This window comes from Lynx rufus, unplaced genomic scaffold (assembly GCF_022079265.1).
Source record: "Lynx rufus isolate CCGP_SWC_20201006 ecotype Redwood Valley unplaced genomic scaffold, mLynRuf1.p SCAF_5, whole genome shotgun sequence".
NCBI lineage: Eukaryota > Metazoa > Chordata > Mammalia > Carnivora > Felidae > Lynx > Lynx rufus.
The window spans coordinates 146018634-146039765 of NW_025814867.1; the positions used below are offsets into that span (position 1 = coordinate 146018634).

At 46.6% G+C, this 21132-nt stretch overlaps 1 protein-coding gene across 1 annotated transcript in view; it reads left to right on the forward strand.

The window, feature by feature from the left end:
* The window catches only part of HUNK (hormonally up-regulated Neu-associated kinase), a 111579-nt gene that overhangs the window by 38829 nt on the left and 51618 nt on the right, over nucleotides 1–21132 (forward strand). Inside the window, exons 2-3 of the mRNA XM_047100190.1 lie at nucleotides 6234–6526; nucleotides 20103–20158. Of these exons, the coding sequence (XP_046956146.1) occupies nucleotides 6234–6526; nucleotides 20103–20158 (349 nt within the window). The remainder of the gene's footprint in view (nucleotides 1–6233; nucleotides 6527–20102; nucleotides 20159–21132) is intronic.

Sequence of the window (21132 nt, forward strand, 5' to 3'; positions counted from 1 at the left end):
AAAGCTCCTTTTTTTTTTTTTGGCTAATTTCCATGTAATAAGAAAATTCAGTTGGTCATGGCCTCTTACTCCCTGTGCCTTCTGATTATCTAGAACATTATGGTATAATAGCACTGTGATTAAAGAAAGGCTGAACTTTCAAAAACACAGCACACACCGCAGAACGGATAAGACGTGGGGGACATATATGTGTGTTTTTGTGGTATTAAAGAGGGGGTCTGTGGTCAGCATTCTTTTTCTTACTCATATGGAAGATCCATTTTATATCTGTCTTTTCATTTTAGAGATTAGACACATGTATGATTCTTGATGTGTTTGAGAGTCATGAATTTTAAAGGCAGTGGAGGGTGATCAGGGATGAAGGGATGAATTTTAAATCCTGTTAACGCTGATCCTATGTAGACAGTCTCAACTAAGTCAATATTTAAAGAAGATGAGAGGAGTAGGCTGATATTAAACCACTGCCTAGGGATTTAAAAGCAGCTCTATTCCAGAGAGTTCAGGACACTGAAATGGGGTTCAGGCTTCTTTTTTAATCTGCCGGGGAGGGAAATGCACATTTTTTTTTTTTTTCTGAGCTGAACCAAACTGGAGTGCTTTTCCACCCTCTCTCTACAGGCTGCTTCCGTGAATGTAGAATGGTAACACTAGTAAGAGTGCCAATTTAAGGAGCACTTACTATGTGTCAGACATCGTACTGAGCGCTTTCTGCACATTATCTTAGGTCCCAGCGTGTGCCACGGCGGGGTCAGATGCCTTTGTGCGTCCCTCATTCTGAGTAAAATTCAGTGTTGGATTTTTTTTCTCCTACTACATGCCATTAAGCACGAACTCCTTTCTGTACCTGTCTTCCTCCTGATGGATTGGGATCCCAGTGCTTGTGCTCCTCCCCCTTTTCTGTGTTGGAGGGCAAGCAGGCTCTGTGCTATCAGCACAGAACCCCACTCAGGGCTCGAACTCACGAACGGTGAGATCGTGCTCTGATCCGAAATCAACAGTCTAACACTTAACCAACTGAGCCACCTGAGCGCCTCAGGAGCTTAGCCATTTAAATTTGCTGATCTTACCCATCACTGATAGGCATTTTTTTTTTCTTTTTGGTGGGAGCAGGGTGGGGTGGGGAAGAGGGTGGGAGTTGCCATGTTGTGAGAAATGCGATTTCTTAATTAATGAGAGAAGTTGGTGAATAATCTGTTTTCAACTGTGGCTCACGGGAGCTGTGTTAGTCTTGCTCTGATGTTTGCACCACTGCGAGACTCGGCTGCGCGTCTTAGAAACATGGCGGCAATCTTTGAAAACGGAGGCCTTTGTAAATTTCGAGAAGCTTTGCATCTTGAGTCTGTTGACGATCTGGAGCTGTTTGATTTACCTTTCACAGCAGAATTGTTTCTCTTGATGTGCTCACGGTGACATCCAGGCTGCCATGCTCCATTGACATCACTCCCCGCCCCCCCCCAGCCCCCTTCCCCAAACACACCCTTCCAGTTGGGGTCCTTGGACTTGGTCCTGAGTGAGTCTGTACACATTTAATTTTTACTTTTTTTTTTTTTTTCAACGTTTTTATTTATTTTTGGGACAGAGAGAGACAGAGCATGAACGGGGGAGGGGCAGAGAGAGAGGGAGACACAGAATCGGAAACAGGCTCCAGGCTCCGAGCCATCAGCCCAGAGCCTGACGCGGGGCTCGAACTCACGGACCGCGAGATCGTGACCTGGCTGAAGTCGGACGCTTAACCGACTGCGCCACCCAGGCGCCCCTAATTTTTACTTTTTAAAACTCGCCTGACTGAAGCAGTTCATCCTTTCGGCTAGAGACCTATCACCATGCCAAGCTTCAACCTTGTAGAATCAGCATTAGATCTACTCTGCAAATGTCTGATTACCGTCAAATTAAATTAGATGCCTTCCTTTGCTGATCGTTGACTGCCTTTTCCTTAATTTCCCGTTCAGCGTTTCCCATGTTAGTTGTTACAGATGAAGCTGGTTAGACATTCCATTTTCAGTATTATTGAGGCGGGGTTGGTAAGTTTAGGGGGTGGATTAAAAAGCCCAGGGATGAGGTGGTGTGTGGAAATGGAGAGGGGCATTAATGAGGTGGCTTTCGGGCTCAGGGGTCTTCACCGAGGGGCTCTCAGAAGCCACAGAACATGGAAACCAAGATACCAAATGACAGTGGGACACATGTGGCGTGCTGGCTTCCTGGGGCCGCTGTCACAAAGCATCACAAACTCGGGGGCTTAAAACAACAGAAATTGATTCTCTCACAGTTCTGGAGCCTGGAAGTCCCAAATCTGTTTCACTGGACCAAAAAAGCAAGGTGTTGAGGGGGCCGTGCTCCGTCCGATGACTCTGGTGGCTGCGGCATTCTTTGGCTTGTGGGCCATCCTCCTTCTTCACGCAGACTTCTCCTCTGTGCGTTCGTGTGAACCCCCCTCCCACCCCTCCTATTTTATCAGGACACTTGTGCTGCCATGTAGGGCCCGCTCAGATGGTCCAGGTTAATCTCATCTCAAAATCCTTCACTTTTTCCAAATAAGGCCATATTCACATGTTCTGGGGATTAGGATTTAAAGTCTTTGGGTGGCCGTTACATAATCGACTACAGGCAATTAAAGAGCTAAGTAAATTATCCTAATAACCATTGTGTGCTCTGTTGAAAAAGGCAGATTGTATTACCGCCGGGCTTTCAGACTATTGTTCATTCATAGTACTTTTAAGAATTTCATTGCCAAAGGGTGTCATTTTTAAACCATTGCAAGCAAAGCCACAAGCAAAGACAGAGTCTAATTGTACTTTTCAGCATCGCTCTTTCTCTCCACCCCCACAAGACAGTGGCTATATTACATGTACGTATGCGCACACATACACGCGTGTATATGTGGTTGTGTATGTCTATGCATATGTACGTGTGTGCACATGCATGGATGTGCGTATATATGTGTATATATACTTTTTTCTTTATCTTTTGGTCACGGGTGAGTACAGTTTTTACAGCTTTCAGTCTAGCATTTACTTGTGGGGGCCAAACTACGGCCTGAGTGTAACTTTAACTTCTATGGGAGGATTGCATCCCTATTGGCTGATTGTCTTTCTTAGTTATATCTTTGGATTAAAGACCTGAAAACCCCCATCAAAATGGGTGAAGGCACAAACTTCCAGTTATAAGATAAATAAGGCTAGGGATGTCACATATGGCATGGTGGCTATCGTTAACGATACCGTATCGTCTATCTGCATGTTGCTGGCACAGAGCATCTTAAAAGTTTATATCACAGGGGCGCCTGGGTGGCTCAGTTGGCTGAGCCTCCCGCTTCGGCTCAGATCATGAGCTCATGGTTCATGAGTTTGTGAGTTCGAGCCCCGCATCAGGCTCTCTGCTGTCAGCACGGAGCCTGCTTTGGATCCTCTGTCTCCCTCTTTTTCTGTCCCTCCCTCACTTGCTCTCATTCCCAAACATAAATGTTAAAAAAAGTTCGTATCACACTCACACACACATACGCAAGTTGTAACTGTGTGTAGTGATGGATGTTAACTAAATTTTTCGTGGTAATCATTTTGCGGTACATACGCCATATCAAATCAGTGTATGTTGTATACCTGAAACTACTGTGATGTTGCATGTCAATTTAAAAATTTTACTAAAATACAAATGACTGTCCAGAAGAGATAATAGATATAGAAATACTCTGCTGTCCAGAAGAGATAATAGATTAAGGTCTTGGCAGCTGTTTTTGCTTTCGTGGTTAAAAACAAAGGTTCAGTGATTTGCTCCGGCTGGTCCCGCACTGTTTATGCAGTGTTATGCATGATGGGAGGAACGTGGTTCCTGCTTCAAGGGCCGCGTGCTTTGAATGGGGCCTCAGATGGTGGCTATGGTGGGCACAAGAGAAAGAGAGCTGAAGCACCCCCTGGGAGGGAGGTGGGATTTGAGTTAGTGGCTCAAGGACTGGGGCGTCCAATTGGGTGAGGGGGTGGCCTGGGCTCAAGCTCGGAGAGTAACCCAGTGTGTGTTCAGGAGAGTGAGGAGACTGGCCCCCAGGCCATCCCCTGATGCTATGTTATCTATCTATCTATCTATTTATTTATTTACTTATTTAAATAATTTTTTAATGCCTATTTATTTTTGAGAGAGAGGGAGAGCGAGCGGGTGCATGAGTGGGGAAAGGGCAGAGAGAGAGAGGAAGACACAGAATCAGAATCCGAAGCAGGCTCCAGGCTCCGAGCTGTCAGCACAGAGCCCAGTGTGGGGCTCGAACTCACGAACCGTGAGATCATGACCTGAGCCGAAGTCGGACACTTAGACTCAGCCACCCAGGCGCCCCTGATGCCATTTTAGATAAGGTGTTTCTCCTGGTACAGGGAAGTAGCACTTTCTTAGGGTTCTTGTGAATAGCTAGGGAATAACCTTTGCTTGCAGTGTCTGACAAGACGGAGAAGCCTGAGTGCTGGGCCAGGGAGTGTGGACCTTGCCCTGCAGACAGCAGTGAGCCCCCAAGAGCTTTAAGCAAGAAATCAGAGTTCCAGACCCATGGATTTTGAGGCAGAGCATAGAGTGACTTTAGGGGGTCAGGAAAAGAGGTAGGACATTGATGTCATAGTCCAGGTGACTGGACTTTGTTTTAGTTTAGTTTTTTAGGTTTTTTTTTTTTTTAATGTTTGTTTTGTTTTGTTTTGAGAGAGGAGAGGGAGACAGAGCGCGGATGAGCAGGGGAGGGGCAGAGAGGGCGAGAATCCCAAGCAGGCTCCATGCTGTCAGTGCAGATCCCCACATGGGTTTTGATCCCACGAACTGTGAGATCATGGCCTGAGCTGAAATCAAGAGTCGGACGCTTAATCAGCTGAGCTGCCCAGGCGGCCCTCATTTAGTTTTTAATCACAAACCTGAGTCAAGAAGTAACATTTGAGCAGCTCGCTATAAATATTATCTATCAATCATCTATCAGTCAAGCATTCATTTATTTATTATTTCTTTATTTTGAGAGAGAAAGCAAGCAAGCGCAGGGGAGGGGTGGAGAGAAGGAGAGAGAGAATCCCACGTAGGCCCCTCACTGTCAGGGCGGAGCTGGATACGACATCCCCCTCAACCGTGAAATCATGACCTGAGCCCAGATTGAGAGTCGGATGTTTATCCTACTGGGCCACCCAGGCGCCCCTCAATCATTTATGTTTTTTATCTGTGTCATAAGTTGGTACTAACATATGGGGTATATTATGAAAGTGACAAAGTACAATCACAAAAAAAGGAAATAAATAGAAGTGGAAAACCCACTCTTTTTTGTCCTGTGGGGCCCCTGGCTTGAGAGCCTTGCACGGGAATGTCCCTTGCTTTGGGAATGTCCCAGACAACTTTGAGTCACAGAGATGGTCCGTCTGGGGGATAGGAGGCACAGTCCTAAATGAGCCCGGCCGGTGGCATGGGAACAGAGGAAGGACAGGTGAGGAGGCATCAGCAGGAGGAAGCGACATGATGTCAGCGACTGGTCTCCTAGGGAGAGGAGTGAAGACGGGAGAGGGCAAAAACAGGGGGGTATTTTAGGGCCCGGTGAGCTGGTGAGCAGAGAGGTGAAGCCCGCCAAAGGGAAGGGGTGCAGATTTGGCTGGGAAAGACCATCTCCACCCCCGTCCCTCTTTCCCTGCCTTTGCAGGAGGCTGGAGGGTCTGTGCCTGTGACACGTTGCTTGTGAGGGCAGTGACCCAGGAGCGGTGTCCTGTGGGCAGCTGAGACACAATTGCCGGCCACCAACTGGCTGCACCCTGACATAGGGGCCAAGAGCTAACGTGAGCCATGGCTCGCCAAGGGAAAGAAAAGGATGCTCTTCCGTGGCGGGAGGAAGGAGAGGGCATTGCGTCCTCCACCCGGAACAAAAGATGAGGGCAGATTTGACTCTGTCAGAAGTGGAGGCCTGGGGGAACCCAGGCCCCGGATGGATGACGGCTCAGCCTGAGAAGGAGCCAGGAGAGGCCCTTGGCTGGGCTGGAACTTGGCATTTCACGCCGGGGATAACCAAGTTTGACACTGACTCTTCACTGAGCCTTCCAGACCGTCCAAGTTGGCCTAAGTGAATTTCACCCCGTTCCTCAATAATCGGGTCTGGTTCCTGATGTTACATTTTTGGGTTTTTTTTTTCCCCTGGTACAGAGGAGTAGCTATGTATTTTCCTAGGGTTCTTGTGCCTAGTTAAGGAATAACCTTTGCAGCGTCTGACAACAGCCATGTTCTCGGTGTCTCCTCAGGTGGCCATAAAGGTCATTGACAAGAAGAGAGCCAAAAAGGACACTTACGTCACCAAAAACCTTCGGCGAGAGGGGCAGATTCAGCAGATGATCCGCCACCCCAACATCACCCAGCTCCTTGATATCTTGGAGACGGAAAATAGCTACTACCTGGTCATGGAGCTGTGCCCTGGAGGCAACCTGATGCACAAGATCTATGAGAAGAAGCGGCTAGAGGAGTCTGAAGCCCGCAGATACATCCGGCAGCTCATCTCTGCCGTGGAGCACCTGCACCGGGCTGGGGTGGTCCACAGGTAAGGGCCGTGCCACGCTCACGATCACTGACTCTGTGCTGAGCAGACGGCACAGCGGGTCAGTGCGCTCTCGGCAAGGCTGAATTGTTGCAGCACGCTGTGCACCGTCTCCGGATTTTTGTGTCGGGGGATTGTTTTGTGAGCTGGGTTGGTGCCATCGTGGGGTGGAAAGAGTGACCTCTGAAACCAGGGTGCCGGGGTTTGCATCCTGGCTCTACCCCTCCACAGTTGTGTGACCCTGGGCAAGTTACTTCACCACTCTGAACTTCAGTCTCTTCTTCTGTAAAATGGGAAGAGGAATGATGCCTTGTCTCATGGTTGTTGTAAGGGTCCGTGTAGAGAATGCAATGAGTTAATCTATGAAAAGTGCTGAGAACAGTGCTGGGTCCATACATGTAAGTGTTGGCTGCTCGAATCAATGTTAAGGTGGCATGGGATGGTTTTTCAGCTGGTGCTGCAGATGATCTTTCGTTGTATTTGCTTTACATATGGTAGTAGCTGTTTTATTCAACAGAACTGAATCACCACTTTTTTTTTTTTTTTTTTGATAGAGCATGAGCAAGGGAGGGGCAGGGAGGGAGAGGGAGCCACAGAATCCGAAGCAGGCTCCAGGCTCCCGAGCTGTCAGCATAGAGCCCGACGCGGGGCTCGAACTCACGAGCCCGTTAGGTCATGACCTGAGTTGAAGTCTGATGCTCAACCGACTGAGCCACCCAGGCGCCCCTTGAATCACCGTTTAAATTGTGAATTTGCTCTTGAAAGTAAGGGGTGTGTCTCATGAGCCAGACTAACCTTGCAAATGATTATGAAAGTCAAACTTTTTTTTTTTTTTTTTTAACAGTCTGTTCCCTCCTGAGGGGGAGCTCCACAAGGAAAAGTGAATGGAAATAGCATGCCTAGCAATGTTGCCGTGGGTGGTGGGGGCCTATTTTTAGTGCTGTATTAAAATACAATGAAAGCAAAAGAAAGAAAAATATTTAAAAAGTGCCCTTTTTTACCCCCAAGAAAATGTTGACTTTACCAATAAATTCATACTTCTTCCTTCTTGCAATTATAATCAGTAATTACTCTGGGCTGTTGAGAAAACTTAGGGTCACATTTAATTGATTATCATTTTATTTATTTATTTATTTATAAAAGTTTATTTATTTTGAGAGAGACAGAGACAGTGTGAGCACAGGAGGGGCAGAGAGAGCGGGAGAGATAGAGATAGAGATAGAGAGAGAGAGAGAGAGAGAGAGAGAGAGAGAATCCCAAGCAGGCTCCACGCTGCCCGGGCAGAGATCGACTTGGGGTTCAGCCTCACAAAACTGTCAGATCATGACCTGAGCCGAAACCAAGAGTCAGACACTTAATCAGCTGAACCACCCAGGTGCCCCATGTTTAAAAATTGTTTTGTATCGAGGTACAATTCACATACCATGAAAGTCACTATTTTAACGCATACGGTTCAGGCATTTTTAGCATCGTAACAGAATTGTGCAACTATTGCCACTAACTTTAGAATATTTTCATCACTCCAAAAAAGAAACCCTGTACCCATCAACAGCCACTCTCCATTCCCGCCTCCTGCCAGCCCCTGGCAACCACTAATCTACTTTCTGTCTGTGGATTTGCCTGCTCTGGACATTTCTTATAAAAGGAAACAAACAGCTGTGGGGTTGTTTGTACCTTTGTCTATTATGAACGATGCTGCTGTGAACACTCATGTGCAAGTTACAGCATGAACATGTGTTTTCACTTCTTTTGAAGAATTCTGCTTTTAGCAGAGGAGCTGCTAGGTTATATGTTAACTCTGCATTTGACCTTTTGAGTAAACACACGTGTGTGTGTGTGTGTGTGTGTGTGTGTGTGTGTGTGTATTTGTTTTAAGTTTACTTATTTATTTTGAGAGAGAGAGAGTGTGTGAGCGTGTGCAAGCAGGAGAAGGACAGAGATGGGGGGGGAGAGAGAGAGTGAGCGAGAGAGAGAGCGAGAGCGAGAGCGAGAGAGAGAGAGAGAGAGAGAGAGAATCCCCAGCAGGCTCCACACTGTCAGCACAGAGCCCGGCAGGGGGTTCAGGCTTAGGAACCTCAAGATCATGTCCTGAGCTGAGAGAGATTAAGAGTCAGACGCTTAACCGACAGAGCCAGCCGGGGGGCCCCAGTAGACACATATTTTTGAAAATTCACCTTCTAACAGTGCGTTTTATGTGTTTGAAAGCCATTCATATTCTGATCAGTGAAGAAAGCAGCTCTAGGCCTTTAATTAACGGAGCTTGTAGGCTTTCAAGGTGAAGAGGGCCTTTCCTTACTAATGGGATTGGATGCTCTACCCCGTGGTGCTTAAGCCTGTGGACGCGGTGGGGGAGGTCCCCTGGCTCAGAGCGATTCCAGGGCCTTGGCCAGGCATCATTCAGGCAGATCGGTTCCTCACTGAGGTGACAGTCTCTCCGTGTACATGTTTTCTTAGTCACACATGTTGTCATGAAATCACGCCTCATTGGAACTCTTTGAGTTCCGGTCAGCAGGGATGGGAATGTTCGGAAATTTTAAGGGAATAACACTATTTGTGGCTCTTTCCATCAATACCCTGGTGCGGCCTGCCGTGTCACAGCTCTGCCCTTGCAGGAGAACAATGGCCGTGAGTGTGCCTGGTTCTAGCTTTGTTTATTAAGGAGACAAAGGCAGAGACCTCACCAACGAATCAGCTTGGATTACTGACGCTGCTGGTCAGAGTGGCAAATAGAAGGGGGGTCCAAACTTTCTGCAGGTCTCGGGGTGTCATTGCAAGGGTTTTGAGCTGTCAAAAACCAGCTGAGCGCCCAGCTTCACAGGATCCTGAGACAACAAAGGGAAATCCAGTGCATGCTCACCGTCTTCTCCCACAGGAAATTCTCAACAACGCTTTTAAAGTCATTTTAACAGATTCCCATCCCTCTCGGCACAATTACTGTCAGGACGTCAAAGGAATGAATTTAATCATGTTTTGATAGCAAAGACGGTGTGCTTTTCTTCCTCTGATCTCTGACATTCTCCTTCTTTCTCTGTCCTTGGAAAGGTGTTCATAAGCCGGCGATGGTAGAGGCTCAGATCTTTCAAAGTTAGGGGAATTTGGAAACATAGGTGTCGTTGAGGGAGGAGTCCTTTGTTTTTCTCTCTGGCGATCATGTTAATGAGCGCCAGTGCGCACGGACGTGGGTGGTTAGGTGGTGGAGACATCACAGGAACATGATCGTGCAGGCGAGACTCATGGGCTGACTCTAGCTGAATATCTTGACTTTCCCAAATTCTTTACCACTAACAGCATACATGACCCAGTCACCGCTGGTATAGCCTTTACTGTAGCCCTTTCCCATGGTGGCAGTTTCTCTCCTGTAGGCTGCAAAGAAGAAATGGATTTCTTTTTCTTTCTTTCTTTCTTTTTTGTATTTACCAGATTTTTAAATTATTTTTTTAATGTAATGTATTGTCACATTGGCTAATGCACAGTGTATATGGTGTGCTCTTGGTTGTGGGGGTAGATTCCCGTGATTCCCAGTGCTCATTCCAACAAGTGCTCTCCTCAATGCCCATCACCCATTTCCCCCCCACCATCAACCCTCAGTTTGTTGCCTCCCTCTCTGTTTGAAAGTGTTGTTTCATAAATTATTTTGAAGTTAGATTCTTCAAATGAATAAAAGAGTATGGTATTTCAGAGATGCCCTGGGAGTCCCTCGTGGGAAGATTTCTGAGCAAATAGACTGGATCATCCCAAAAGGATTTAGGGTGAGTTTTGGTGACTGTGCCTGTCCAGTGATTTAAAGGGCTTTTGGTTAGTGTGTTAGAGGATGCTCTAACAGCACAGTTCCTGATTAGGCTGATACTATATCCTTGTATTCTCATCAGCTTAATGCTTGGCAAAGCCCTTGTTTCCTGTGATATGAAATCTAAATATTTAATTGTCTACTCGGAACTACTGAAATATCCTTTACAGGAAGGAAATCTTTAAAAATCATGTAAATATTGTAAGCAGCAAAAGAGAAAAGGAAACTAAAGCTGTATATAGCAAGATTCCCTTAGCGGCTGGCAGAGAAATTCATTTTACACTGGGCTCCTTTGTCTTTTGCTATCGTATGGCTGTGGCTGACTTTTACAAAAGTAGAGTATGGTCTGATTTCTTTATTACTCCGTGTTAGGATGGCCTGAGAAAACTCCACGTTTAAAATATACCGATTTTTTTTTTTCTCTCTCTCAAACGTGCTCGCCCAGCGTGGTGCCCAAACCTGATGATCTGCCTGTTGTATATAGAGCGTTGACTCTTAACGTCAGTCAATGAAAAGTGTGATTCCGCGGACAGGCTAATTTGAGATTCATCGGTTCATTCAAAATAACAAAGTCCAATCAAACCGTACAGACAAAACGTAACAGTGTAACACAATACCGCCATCCCTGAGCAGGAAGAGAGGAGCCGAGGGGGCCCGCAGGACCAGGGCTGAGAGACACATGATCAAAGGGAGTGTGAGCCTGTGTTTGGATGTATGTCAACACTGCCACTCCCAGGGCCGTGACCTTCCTCATTCATCAATATCGGGAAAGGGCCCTCTCTGCTCAAGAGGAATGTGGTGGAAGAGAAGGGACACTCCTTTGTTCTCTTGGGCCTGACAAGAAGCAGGCACACCACGCAGTGGCGGGGCATTGAGTTCTTTTAACTTGCAGGTTTTCTTGGAGAGGGGAGGGCAGGAAAGGTGGACGAGGAGGGGGTGACTTCTGCTTACATTCAGCAACTGTTTGGGATCCCTGGGCCTTCTGCTGAGAGACCGCACATATCTGGAGACGCTGGTCACATTTAGCAAAGGTTTTGTGTTGAGCTGGGTTTAAAAAATCAGATCGGAAGTAGGAGATTTCACAAAGCTCTAACGCAGCAACTTTATGGAGCGGGTTGCAGGGTGATCAGCGGCGTTGATTCCGAAGCCAGACCGCCTGCACCCACGTGCTGGTTCTGCCACTTAAAAGCTGCCCTGGGCAAATCGCTCAGGCTTATGTGCCTCTCTACACAATAGGGATAATGGGTCATCCACTTCACGTGGTTGTCATGAGGATTCAATTAGTCCATTCACGTTAAGTGTCCAAACTGATGCAGTAAGTATGGAGTACCTCATCCTGCCCTGCTCATTCTTCAGGTCCTTGTTCTAAGATCACCTCCTCCAGGAGGCTCTCCAGGCTAGGTCCCTGGTCCTAGACCCACACTGCATTTCTACTTTGCTTTCCAAACTTTTCAACGGTAGCTTTCTTGTTTGGTATCTGTTTTCTGCACAGGCCACAAGTAGCCCAGCATGCAGCAAGGAAGCATACAGCAAGACTTTGTGGAATGAATGAAGGCCAGTTGAATGACTACAGCTGGTGTCAGAGTTAGCACTGGGATGGAAGCTTTTTGGCAGCCAGTTCATTCTGGAATATTCCATATCGTCCCTAGAATATCAAAGGAGTTTCCAGGCGCCTGGGTGGCTCAGTCGGTTAAATGTCCCAACTCTTGGGTGTCGGTTCAATGCAGAGCCTGCTGGGGACTCTCTCCCTCTCTCTTGGGCCCTCCCCTGCTCATTCTCTCCCCCTCTCTCTCAAAAATAAATAAACTTAAAAAAAAAAAAAGGCAAAAAAAAGGGGGGGGGGCGTTTCTTCATTGACTTAGTACCAGTTTGTTTATTTTTAGGTCCCAATTTGTAGAGTATCATCTTTTTAGTGAGTGAGTAGCTCTTTCACTTTATAAACAGTTCATATCTGGAGCATTGGAGGAATTCAATAAAGGTTTCATTTTGAATAAATAAATCAGGTACGTGCTTCACAAATTATTCTTGTGTTTTATCAGAATGCCCATATTGTAAGTAAATCAGTGATTAAGAAATCATTTGCTTTTAATACAGTGCTTTTGAAGATAAACCTAACCCCCCAAAAACTCGTTTCCTGCAAAATGCCTATGGCCTTGGGGAGTTAGGTGCTTTTCTTGGATGCTTTATTCTTTTTTTTTTTTTTTTTAATTTTTTTTAACGTTTATTTTTGAGACAGTGAGAGACAGAGCATGAACGGGGGAAGGTCAGAGAGAGGGAGACACAGAATCTGAAACAGGCTCCAGGCTCTGAGCTGTCAGCACAGAGCCCGACGCGGGGCTCAAACTCACGGACCGCGAGATTGTGACCTGAGCTGAAGTCGGCCGCTCAACCGACCGAGCCACCCAGGCGCCCCTTGGATGCTTTCTTCTTAGCTTATTGCTAAAATCAATCTCCACAGGCACCAATGTCTCCTCCAGACCTGATCCTGTATGAGCTTGCTCTGGCCACCCCCTGGGCTCTTTCTCTCTGACCTTTCCGTGGAGGGCTAATGGCCCCCAGTGCTGTTTGCTTATCACCCAATTAATCACCTTTTTAAGTCTTTTCTGGGCTCTCCTCCAGAGGAGGGCACTTGGTCTTAGCACCTTTATTATCCTCATCTCTGCCAATGGTAGGTAGCCTGGGAGTGGCCACAAGACACTGGGGCTCAGTTTCCCTCCTGCTAAGGGCCCTGCCAGGTAGCCACTCTTGGGACGCCGTTTTTCAAAGCAGAATTAGATGCTCGGAGTTTAAACTACTTGCCCAGGGCCACGGGACAGTCAGTTAGAGAGCCTGTCGGTCCTTGTCTCCATCAGCCAGGTCTGGGGCCGAGACTGTGAGGCGCCTTGCACTCATGTCTTCACTTCCATCTTATGTCACCACCCGAGTGGCACCTGGGGTCTCTGTGACTTGGCCTGAGGTTTGTTAGGGGCCTGACCTTTGACCGTACTGGCTGGAAAGGGCCTTGGGGAGGTCGGCGGAGAGCCCCTTCCTTCACTTCCTCCCCAGTGTTCTGGGTGTATGTGCGTGCACGCAAGTGCGCTCACGTGTGCACGCGTGTACACGCTCACCTACGTACACATAAGCATGCACACACGAGCACGCACACATGCACATATGCATGCAACACCACACGCACGCCCTCACGCCCACTCACGTGCACACACACATGCCTACACGCACACACACACACATGCATGCCCACATACACAATGATCATCCATGCACACACATATGCGCACGCAGACATGGCCACCCACAGGCACACCTGTGCAGGCACACACGCCCACTCTCCACCTCCCTAGTACTCTCCTGGCCGCCTTCCCTGAAGGGTCCCAGCGGCTGCTTCTCCTCTCCTCACACACTGAGCGCCAGGACCCCTTATGTTTGTTATGGCAACAGAGCCCTCCCCAAAGCACACCCCTCTGTCTGGGAGGGCTGTGGCTGGAGTTCTTGGCGGCTGGCCTCCAAACCTTGGAAGGTTTGGAGGTTACCATCGTTCAAGAAATGCAAGGAGAGTTTGGGTGAGTGGGTGGGTGCAGGGGGAAGGAAGGCGAGGGGCACACTTGGTAGCCTGTGGGTGGACCTTTAATTGCTAGTCACGGCCTGTTGGAGCTTGTGCTTTTGAAATAAACTAGAACAAAGGGCTGGTGATTAGGGCTCTCCCCTTGGGCCCTCTCAGTCTCTGGAGAAACACCCATCAACCCCTCTCAGTCTCCCCCTTCCCCAAGCTTAGTAGAGACTGAGACCCGGTGTCAGGTCTCCAGAGCTCTGTGATGATGAGGCCCTTGGGCATTGCTCCTGGAACAGCCCGGTGTCCAGAGAAGGCTCTGTGCCTGGGCCCCTGGTGGCCTTTTCTGGGCCAAGCTCCCTCCTTTGTTCCCAAGACACACAGTAATTGCTTTTGGTAAATTCTCAAGACTCAGGCGCCCACCCCAACACTGTCCAGGTAACCTGATCCTCTGGTGCCCCCTTGTATTAGGCCACGCCCCATCCCCTCTCTGTCTCCTCTCTGAAGCCCCTTTGGCCAAGAAAAAGCTGTCTTCACCACCCCCTGCCCGCTCCCGCCGTCCAGGGACCACTTTCTTTCCTTCTCTTCTCTTTCCTTCTCTTCTCTTCCGAGGCTTAAGTTCACTCCGAACTTGCAGTTTGCCAGCCACAGGGAAGACCCGCTCACACTGCAAGACTGTGGGAGGAGCCTCCTACTTCTGTCTCCCCTCCATAAAGTGATGAATCTGATCGAGGGACACTGCTGTGAAATTGAGGATTGCCTCCCTCATCAAGTGCGAACCAGTCCGCTGTCAGAACGTTCCTTCCCAAATGGCAAATCTCACGCTTACCAGAGCCAAATATCTTGTTCTCGGGGATAGGGCTAGTGTAAGTAGTATCTTTTCACAGGGAGGTTTTCTGGATAACAGAGGCCTGCCAGTATTTTTGTTTGTTTGTTTTTAAAAAGATGCAGTGAAATATGCTACCGCTAAAACCTCATGGATAGATTCATCCCTCTTATTATTCAAGAAGATGTCTGTCAATTTTGTGGTCTCCTGGGAATATTTGTGGTCTCTGGGGTCAGTTGTTGAAGAGCTGGGCAGAGGGTCTGAGTGGTCCACTGTGCCGAATGGGGCTCGTAATTAATTTCAGGTGGTAAGGGTTCCCCGAAGTGAACATCCTGAGTGAGGCACTTGCTTGTAGCGGTAACATTCCTAGTACTGATCTCCTAGGAGGGGAGAAAACTATCCAAAAGCTACTTTTAAAGAGTTAATAGATTTTATTTTTTTTTTTAGAGCAGTTTTAGGGTTACAGAAAAATGGTGCTGAAACTGTAGAGTTCCCACATGCCTTCCCACCCCCCTTCTGCATGGTTTTCCCGGTTAATATCTTGTGATAGCGTAGTACATTTGTTAGAATCGATGGACCAATGTTGATGCATTATTATTAGCTAACGCCCATAGTTTACATTAGGGTTCTCTCCGCCCTGTGCAGTTCTGTGGCTTTTGACAAATGCCCGATGTCAGCATCGTAATAACTTCGCCACCTATGAAAATTATGGGCCACCTCTTCTTCTCTTCCTCCTTCAGGCAACCACGGATCTTTTTACTGCCTCCATGTTTTTGCCTTTTCCAGGTCATATGGTTGGAATCACACAGTAGGTAGCCCTTTTCAGATTGGCATCTTTCACTCAATCATATGCATTTAGGTTCCTCCGTGTCTTTTCATGACTTGGTAGCTCATTTCTTCTTATTGCTGAATTAACTTTCCCTTGTCTGGGTGGACCACCCAGTTTGTTTACCCATTCATCTCCTTGTGGACAGCTTGGTTGCTTCCAGGGTTTGGTAATTATGAATAAAGCTCCTATGAACATTCCTGTCCACAAGTTTCGGATTCTTGGGGCACCTGGCTGGCACCGTCGGTTGAGCATCCCAACTCCCGACTTCAGCTCAAGTCATGATCCCAGGTTTGTGGGATCAAGTGCCACATAGGCCTCTGTATTGAGCGTGGAGCCTGCTTAAGATTCTCTCTTTCCCTCTCCTGTAAAATAAAATAAAATAAATAAGTTTTTGACTCTTTTGGGTAAATACCGATGCAAAAGCTACTTTTAAAAACATGATGTTAAAGCCTTTCTTCCTGAAGAGAAGGAAAATATTCTCCCCCTCCTTCTAGATGTATTTCAAGACAAGGCAGAAGGTAGCAATAAAGCCAGAAGTTGTGGAATGTTTCTTTCATTTGGGTAGATGAGGTACACTCCTTTCCTGAACAGAGACTAATGTAGCTCACCTTTAGTGCTGGAAGGTTTAGGCAGTCCGAAACATTTAGAAACATTGGCAGAAGGGTAATAAATAGGTAAACAACTGAGTAACAGGTTTGTTCTGAGCGTTTATCCTAAGGGTAGGTACTATCGGATGCGGTGGGTGGAAATGAAAACTGATTATATTTTTCTCACTTTGCCCAACAATTACATTTTATACTTACTCCCCTGGTTTTATGACATTTCCCCAACTTCAAAAGTGGGCATTTTTTCCCTCTTTTGCATTTTTTCTTATTTTTAGCCTTCCATTTATATCATTCTTCTCATCATTGTGGTTGTTCACTAGGCTTTTGTGGGCCCAGAATTATCCAGCTTAGCTTTGTAATTCTTGGCAGTTGCTTTCTTATACCTCACCTCTCTCAATTGTTTTTCTCCATAGTGTATGTTCTGAACCAAATTTCTCCTTTAGTGCCTTAGTGTGGCTTCCATTCTTTCCAGGGAAAGAGGTTTAATTTCGCTGGAAACAAACTGTGGCCTTCCTTTAGATTTAAATAGCACAGCTGCTTTATAATCAGTTTGCACAGGATCACAGTTTGGGCTATTGCTGGCCCAGTGTTTTGTGTGTACGTGCAGTTTTTTTTGGAATTACCGTAAATGCTTGAATAGAAGGTCAAATTAGATCATGTCCTACTTCTCTTCAGAAAAGAGGAAGTGTCTAATTTTCAACAACAAAGTACTAGCTGGAAAAGACCCATTAACCTTGACTCACTTAGGACTTTGGGAGCTTTAGAAGTCACCCGAGGAAACGAATAGAAAGGCAGGCCAGGACGTTTTACACGGCTTTAATAATAACTTTCAGGGTCATAACCTCACAGTTGTGAGGGTCTGTGACTACTCTAAACGAGTTGTTGATTTGCAGAGATTTTAAATGGGTGCTTATTATTCAAATGGCTTGTGCTGAGACTACCCGCCAGTATTCACGAAGTGTGTTATCACAAACATCCAGTCCACCGCAAGGTGATGTGACCCTGGTAACACCAAAGGAAGGCTCTGTCATCCCTGTCCTGACTGTGACAAGTTTCAGTAAAATTGTTTCATGAAATGTGAGGGTGTAGGAACAATATTTCTAAAGTTAACATTATGTTATATGCTCTTAAAGATAAATAGAATGGGGGCGCCTGGGTGGCTCCGTCGGTTGAGCGTCCGACTTCGGCTCAGGTCACGATCTCACGGTCCGTGAGTTCGAGCCCTGCATCGGGCTCTGGGCTGATGGCTCAGAGCCTGGAGCCTGCTTCCCATTCTGTGTCTCCCTCTCTCTCTGACCCTCCCCGTTCATGCTCTGTCTCTCTCTGTCTCAAAAATAAATAAACGTTAAAAAAAAATTAAAAAAAAAAAAAAGATAAATAGAATGATCATTTGGTAAATCCATTGCGTTTTTAAAAATTACAGATGTGTCTTTCCCAAAACCCTTTTTCTGAGGAACAGGGTCTTCCCATTGGAAAAATGAGGGGGAGATTACCTTATATTTGGGGTCACCCTGTATTTGGACATACGTGATACATTTTATTTGTTTAATGTTTTTAAAAAAAATCTCTTTACTGTATTTGTTTTTGAGAGAGAGACAGAGAGCAAGTGGGGGAGGGGCAGAGACAGAAAAGAGGGAGACGCAGAGTCCGAAGCAGGCTCCAGGCTCGGAGCTGTCAGCACAGAGCCTGACGTGGAGCTTGAACCCATGAACTGTGAGATCATGACCTGAGCCAAAGTCAGACGCTTTACCGACTGAGCCGCCCAGGCGCCCCTCCATGATCCCTTTTAAAGGCTGACATAGGTTTTATATAGTCTGTGCATTGTTTCCACTGGATTGAAGCGAAGGGACACAGTTCTTCCCCCCGTTGGTGGGTGCATGTGGGTGGGGGGATATCCATATGCCCTAGCTGCAGGTTTCAAAGCAGACCTCCCCTTTCTCACCCAAGTATGCAGCCCTAAAACTACCAGCCACCTCCCAATTTTGAAAGACGTTGGATGTTTTATAGAGCTCACCTTTTTTTCTCCCTTGACTCCTTTTCTTCTCCCAACTTGAAATGCTTCCCTTTATTGTTCCTGTGACAACTGTGTCCCGGGCTTTCCCTCCCCCCCTCCCTTCACCAGCATGTTGTCCTCGGTTCTTCTCCCCAACCCCCATCCCCCATTCTCCTCCCCCCCTGCCCTTCATCCTCTCCCTGGGCAATCTCCTGTCCTTTCAAGGCTCAGCTCCCCAACTGAGGTTGAAAATTGGTAGTTTGCCGGAGGTATCTTGCCTGCAAGTTTGGCCTATGCAATGTGGCTGTTACTGTTTTAAATGTGAATTTGTTGCCAACATTTAAAAATTGGGATAAAGTCCAGATTGCTAGATTCTCTTGGAGAAAACGATGAGCTGGCGGTGTTGGGACTGAGCTGTGAGCAAGTGTCCCCGTTAAATGGGACACTGCTTTCCCGTTTACCAAAAGCCCTAGCAAAAGCTCCCTTTTGTCTCATGACTTTGACGTAGTATTATCGGTTGCCATTTTTGCTTATCATGATTCTGCTATTCTATTCCTTTGGTAGAGATATGAGGAAGAAGGATTTCTTTTGCCTGTGCCTCTGTTCAAAAGTGGGAAAAATAAACTAGACCAAGAATGCTGTGGGTTTCAAAACAGTGGAATAGAGTGTGTGTGTGTGTGTGTGTGTGTGTGTGTGTGTCTGTGTGTGTAAAAGAATATTCTTACATATCTAATACTCAAGGTGTGCCTGAGTGGACAGGCTACAACTTAAAGATGCTTGGACTGTAATCATCGGCCTCAATGGTTTTGATGACCACATGTATACTTTTGCTCCATTTTCTTCTTCCAAAATCCAAAATGATCTCTTTGGTAATGTAGATTCATTCGTACTTACTGAGTACCTGGGATGTACAAAGGCACTGGGGTACAGTGGTAAGCGGGGCAGACATGTTCCCTGCCCTCTGGGAGCTTACAGTCAGCTAACACAGATACCGCAGGCACCTCTCACTCAGCATGACCCTGAGTACATTTCTCCCTTCCCCCTCTTCAAGCCACCTTAGTGTCAATGATCACAGTCACCCACTGGTCCGTTAACAATCTTCATTCCATTTGCAGACTTAATTCCCTTTGGGCATGTAACAGTTAACATTTACTCAAGCATAGTATAAGGGATTAGGACCCTGACATCTTTGGAGTCCATTTTTCTGCCCACCGCAATACCTGCCTGCTTAAATAGATTATTCTTACCTGCCAATTTGTGGATGACACTGGGGCTCCAAGCATGGAGTTTGTAGGACAGATAAATGATGTCAGCTTTCAACATTTAAAAAAAATTATTTTTAATGTTTATTTATTATTGAGAGACAGAGAGACACTGAGCATGAGCAGGGAAGGGGCAGAGAGAGGGAGACACAGAATCCGAAGCGGGCTCCAGGCTCTGAGCTGTCAGCACAGAGCCCGACGCGGGGCTCGAACTCACAAACCGCGAGATCACGACCTGAGCTGAAGTCAGGTGCTCAACCAACTGAGCCACTCAGGTGCCCCACAGTATTTATTTATTTATTTATTTAGCACCTTCCCCAAATCTGTTCCTTCCCCGGGCTGGTGTTACTCACTGTCTCACAAACATGTGGCCAGATGTGTATTTCTGCTCAGGCAGCGCCTGTCTTGAATGATGCCTTCCACTCTCTTCCAACCCCGTCTATTTAAATTCCAAGTTTCAGCTTTGATCCCACTTCTTCCGGAAACTTCTCATGATGTGTTCTGCCCTCAGTGCTCTCTGCTTTTCTGAAACCCTTTGGCTTCTTCGGCCTGCGGCAATTAATTATATCATGTTTATAAATATTTACTTACCGCTTGTGTGAGTTTTGGCAGAGAGCGTTTTGGGTTGGTTCAGAGCGGCTCTAAACGGTTTGTTTGCCTTCAGAAGCAAAATGTTATTCCACTATTTCAAACGTCTATCTGAAATATGCTGTGGTTTTGTTTATTTCAGGGACTTGAAGATAGAAAATTTGCTACTGGATGAAGACAATAATATCAAGCTGATTGGTATGACTTTAAAAAAATCTTTTTTTCAGTTTATTTATTTACTTTTAAAGAGAGAGAGAGAGAGAGAGAGCGAGCATGAGTGGGGTAGGGGCAGAGAGAGAGGGAGAGAGAATTCTAAGCAGGCTCTGTGCTGACACAGCACAGAGTTCGACACAGGGCTTGAACCCCACGAACCATGAGATAATGACCTGAGCTGAAATTAAGAGTCGGATGCTCGGCCGACTGAGCCACCCAGTCCAGTCATCCATGTACGAATTTTTTTTTTTTTTTAAGACAAGACTATTTTTTTTTTTTAACATTTATTTATTTTTGAGACAGAGAGAGAGCATGAACAGGGGAGGGGCAGAGAGAGAGGGAGACACAGAATCGGAAGCAGGCTCCAGGCTCTGAGCTGTCAGCACAGAGCCCGATGTGGGGCTTGAACCCACGGACCGCGAGATCATGACCTGAGCCGAAGTCGGACGCTTAACCAACTGAGCCCCATGGCAAGACTATTCTTTAAGTGTTGTGTTGTCAATTCTCATTTATTGCTGGATTATTGACTTTGAAAAGTATCCATAGGGGCGCCTGGGTGGCTCAGTCGGTTAAGCGTCCGACTTCGGCTCAGGTCACAATCTCACTGTTCGTGAGTTCGAGCCCCGCGTCGGGCTCTGTGCTTACTGCTCAGAACCTGGAGCCTGTTTCAGATTCTGTGTCTCCCTCTCTCTCTGACCCTCCCCCGTTCATGCTCTGTCTCTCCCTGTCTCAAAAATAAATAAAACGTTAAAAAAAAAAAATATCCATAGTTTATTTCTAATCCCAGATAATACTCTCGATCATCTCCTTTACCTCCAATATTCAATAATGGTTTTGAAAATGAAAATTGCTTTTAATAATGAACGTAATTAGGAAGGTAGATATACTGTAATGTGACCATAAGATGAATTTCACAGCTACAAGTAAGTATTTGTTGGTTATGTGTTCTTGGGATTATT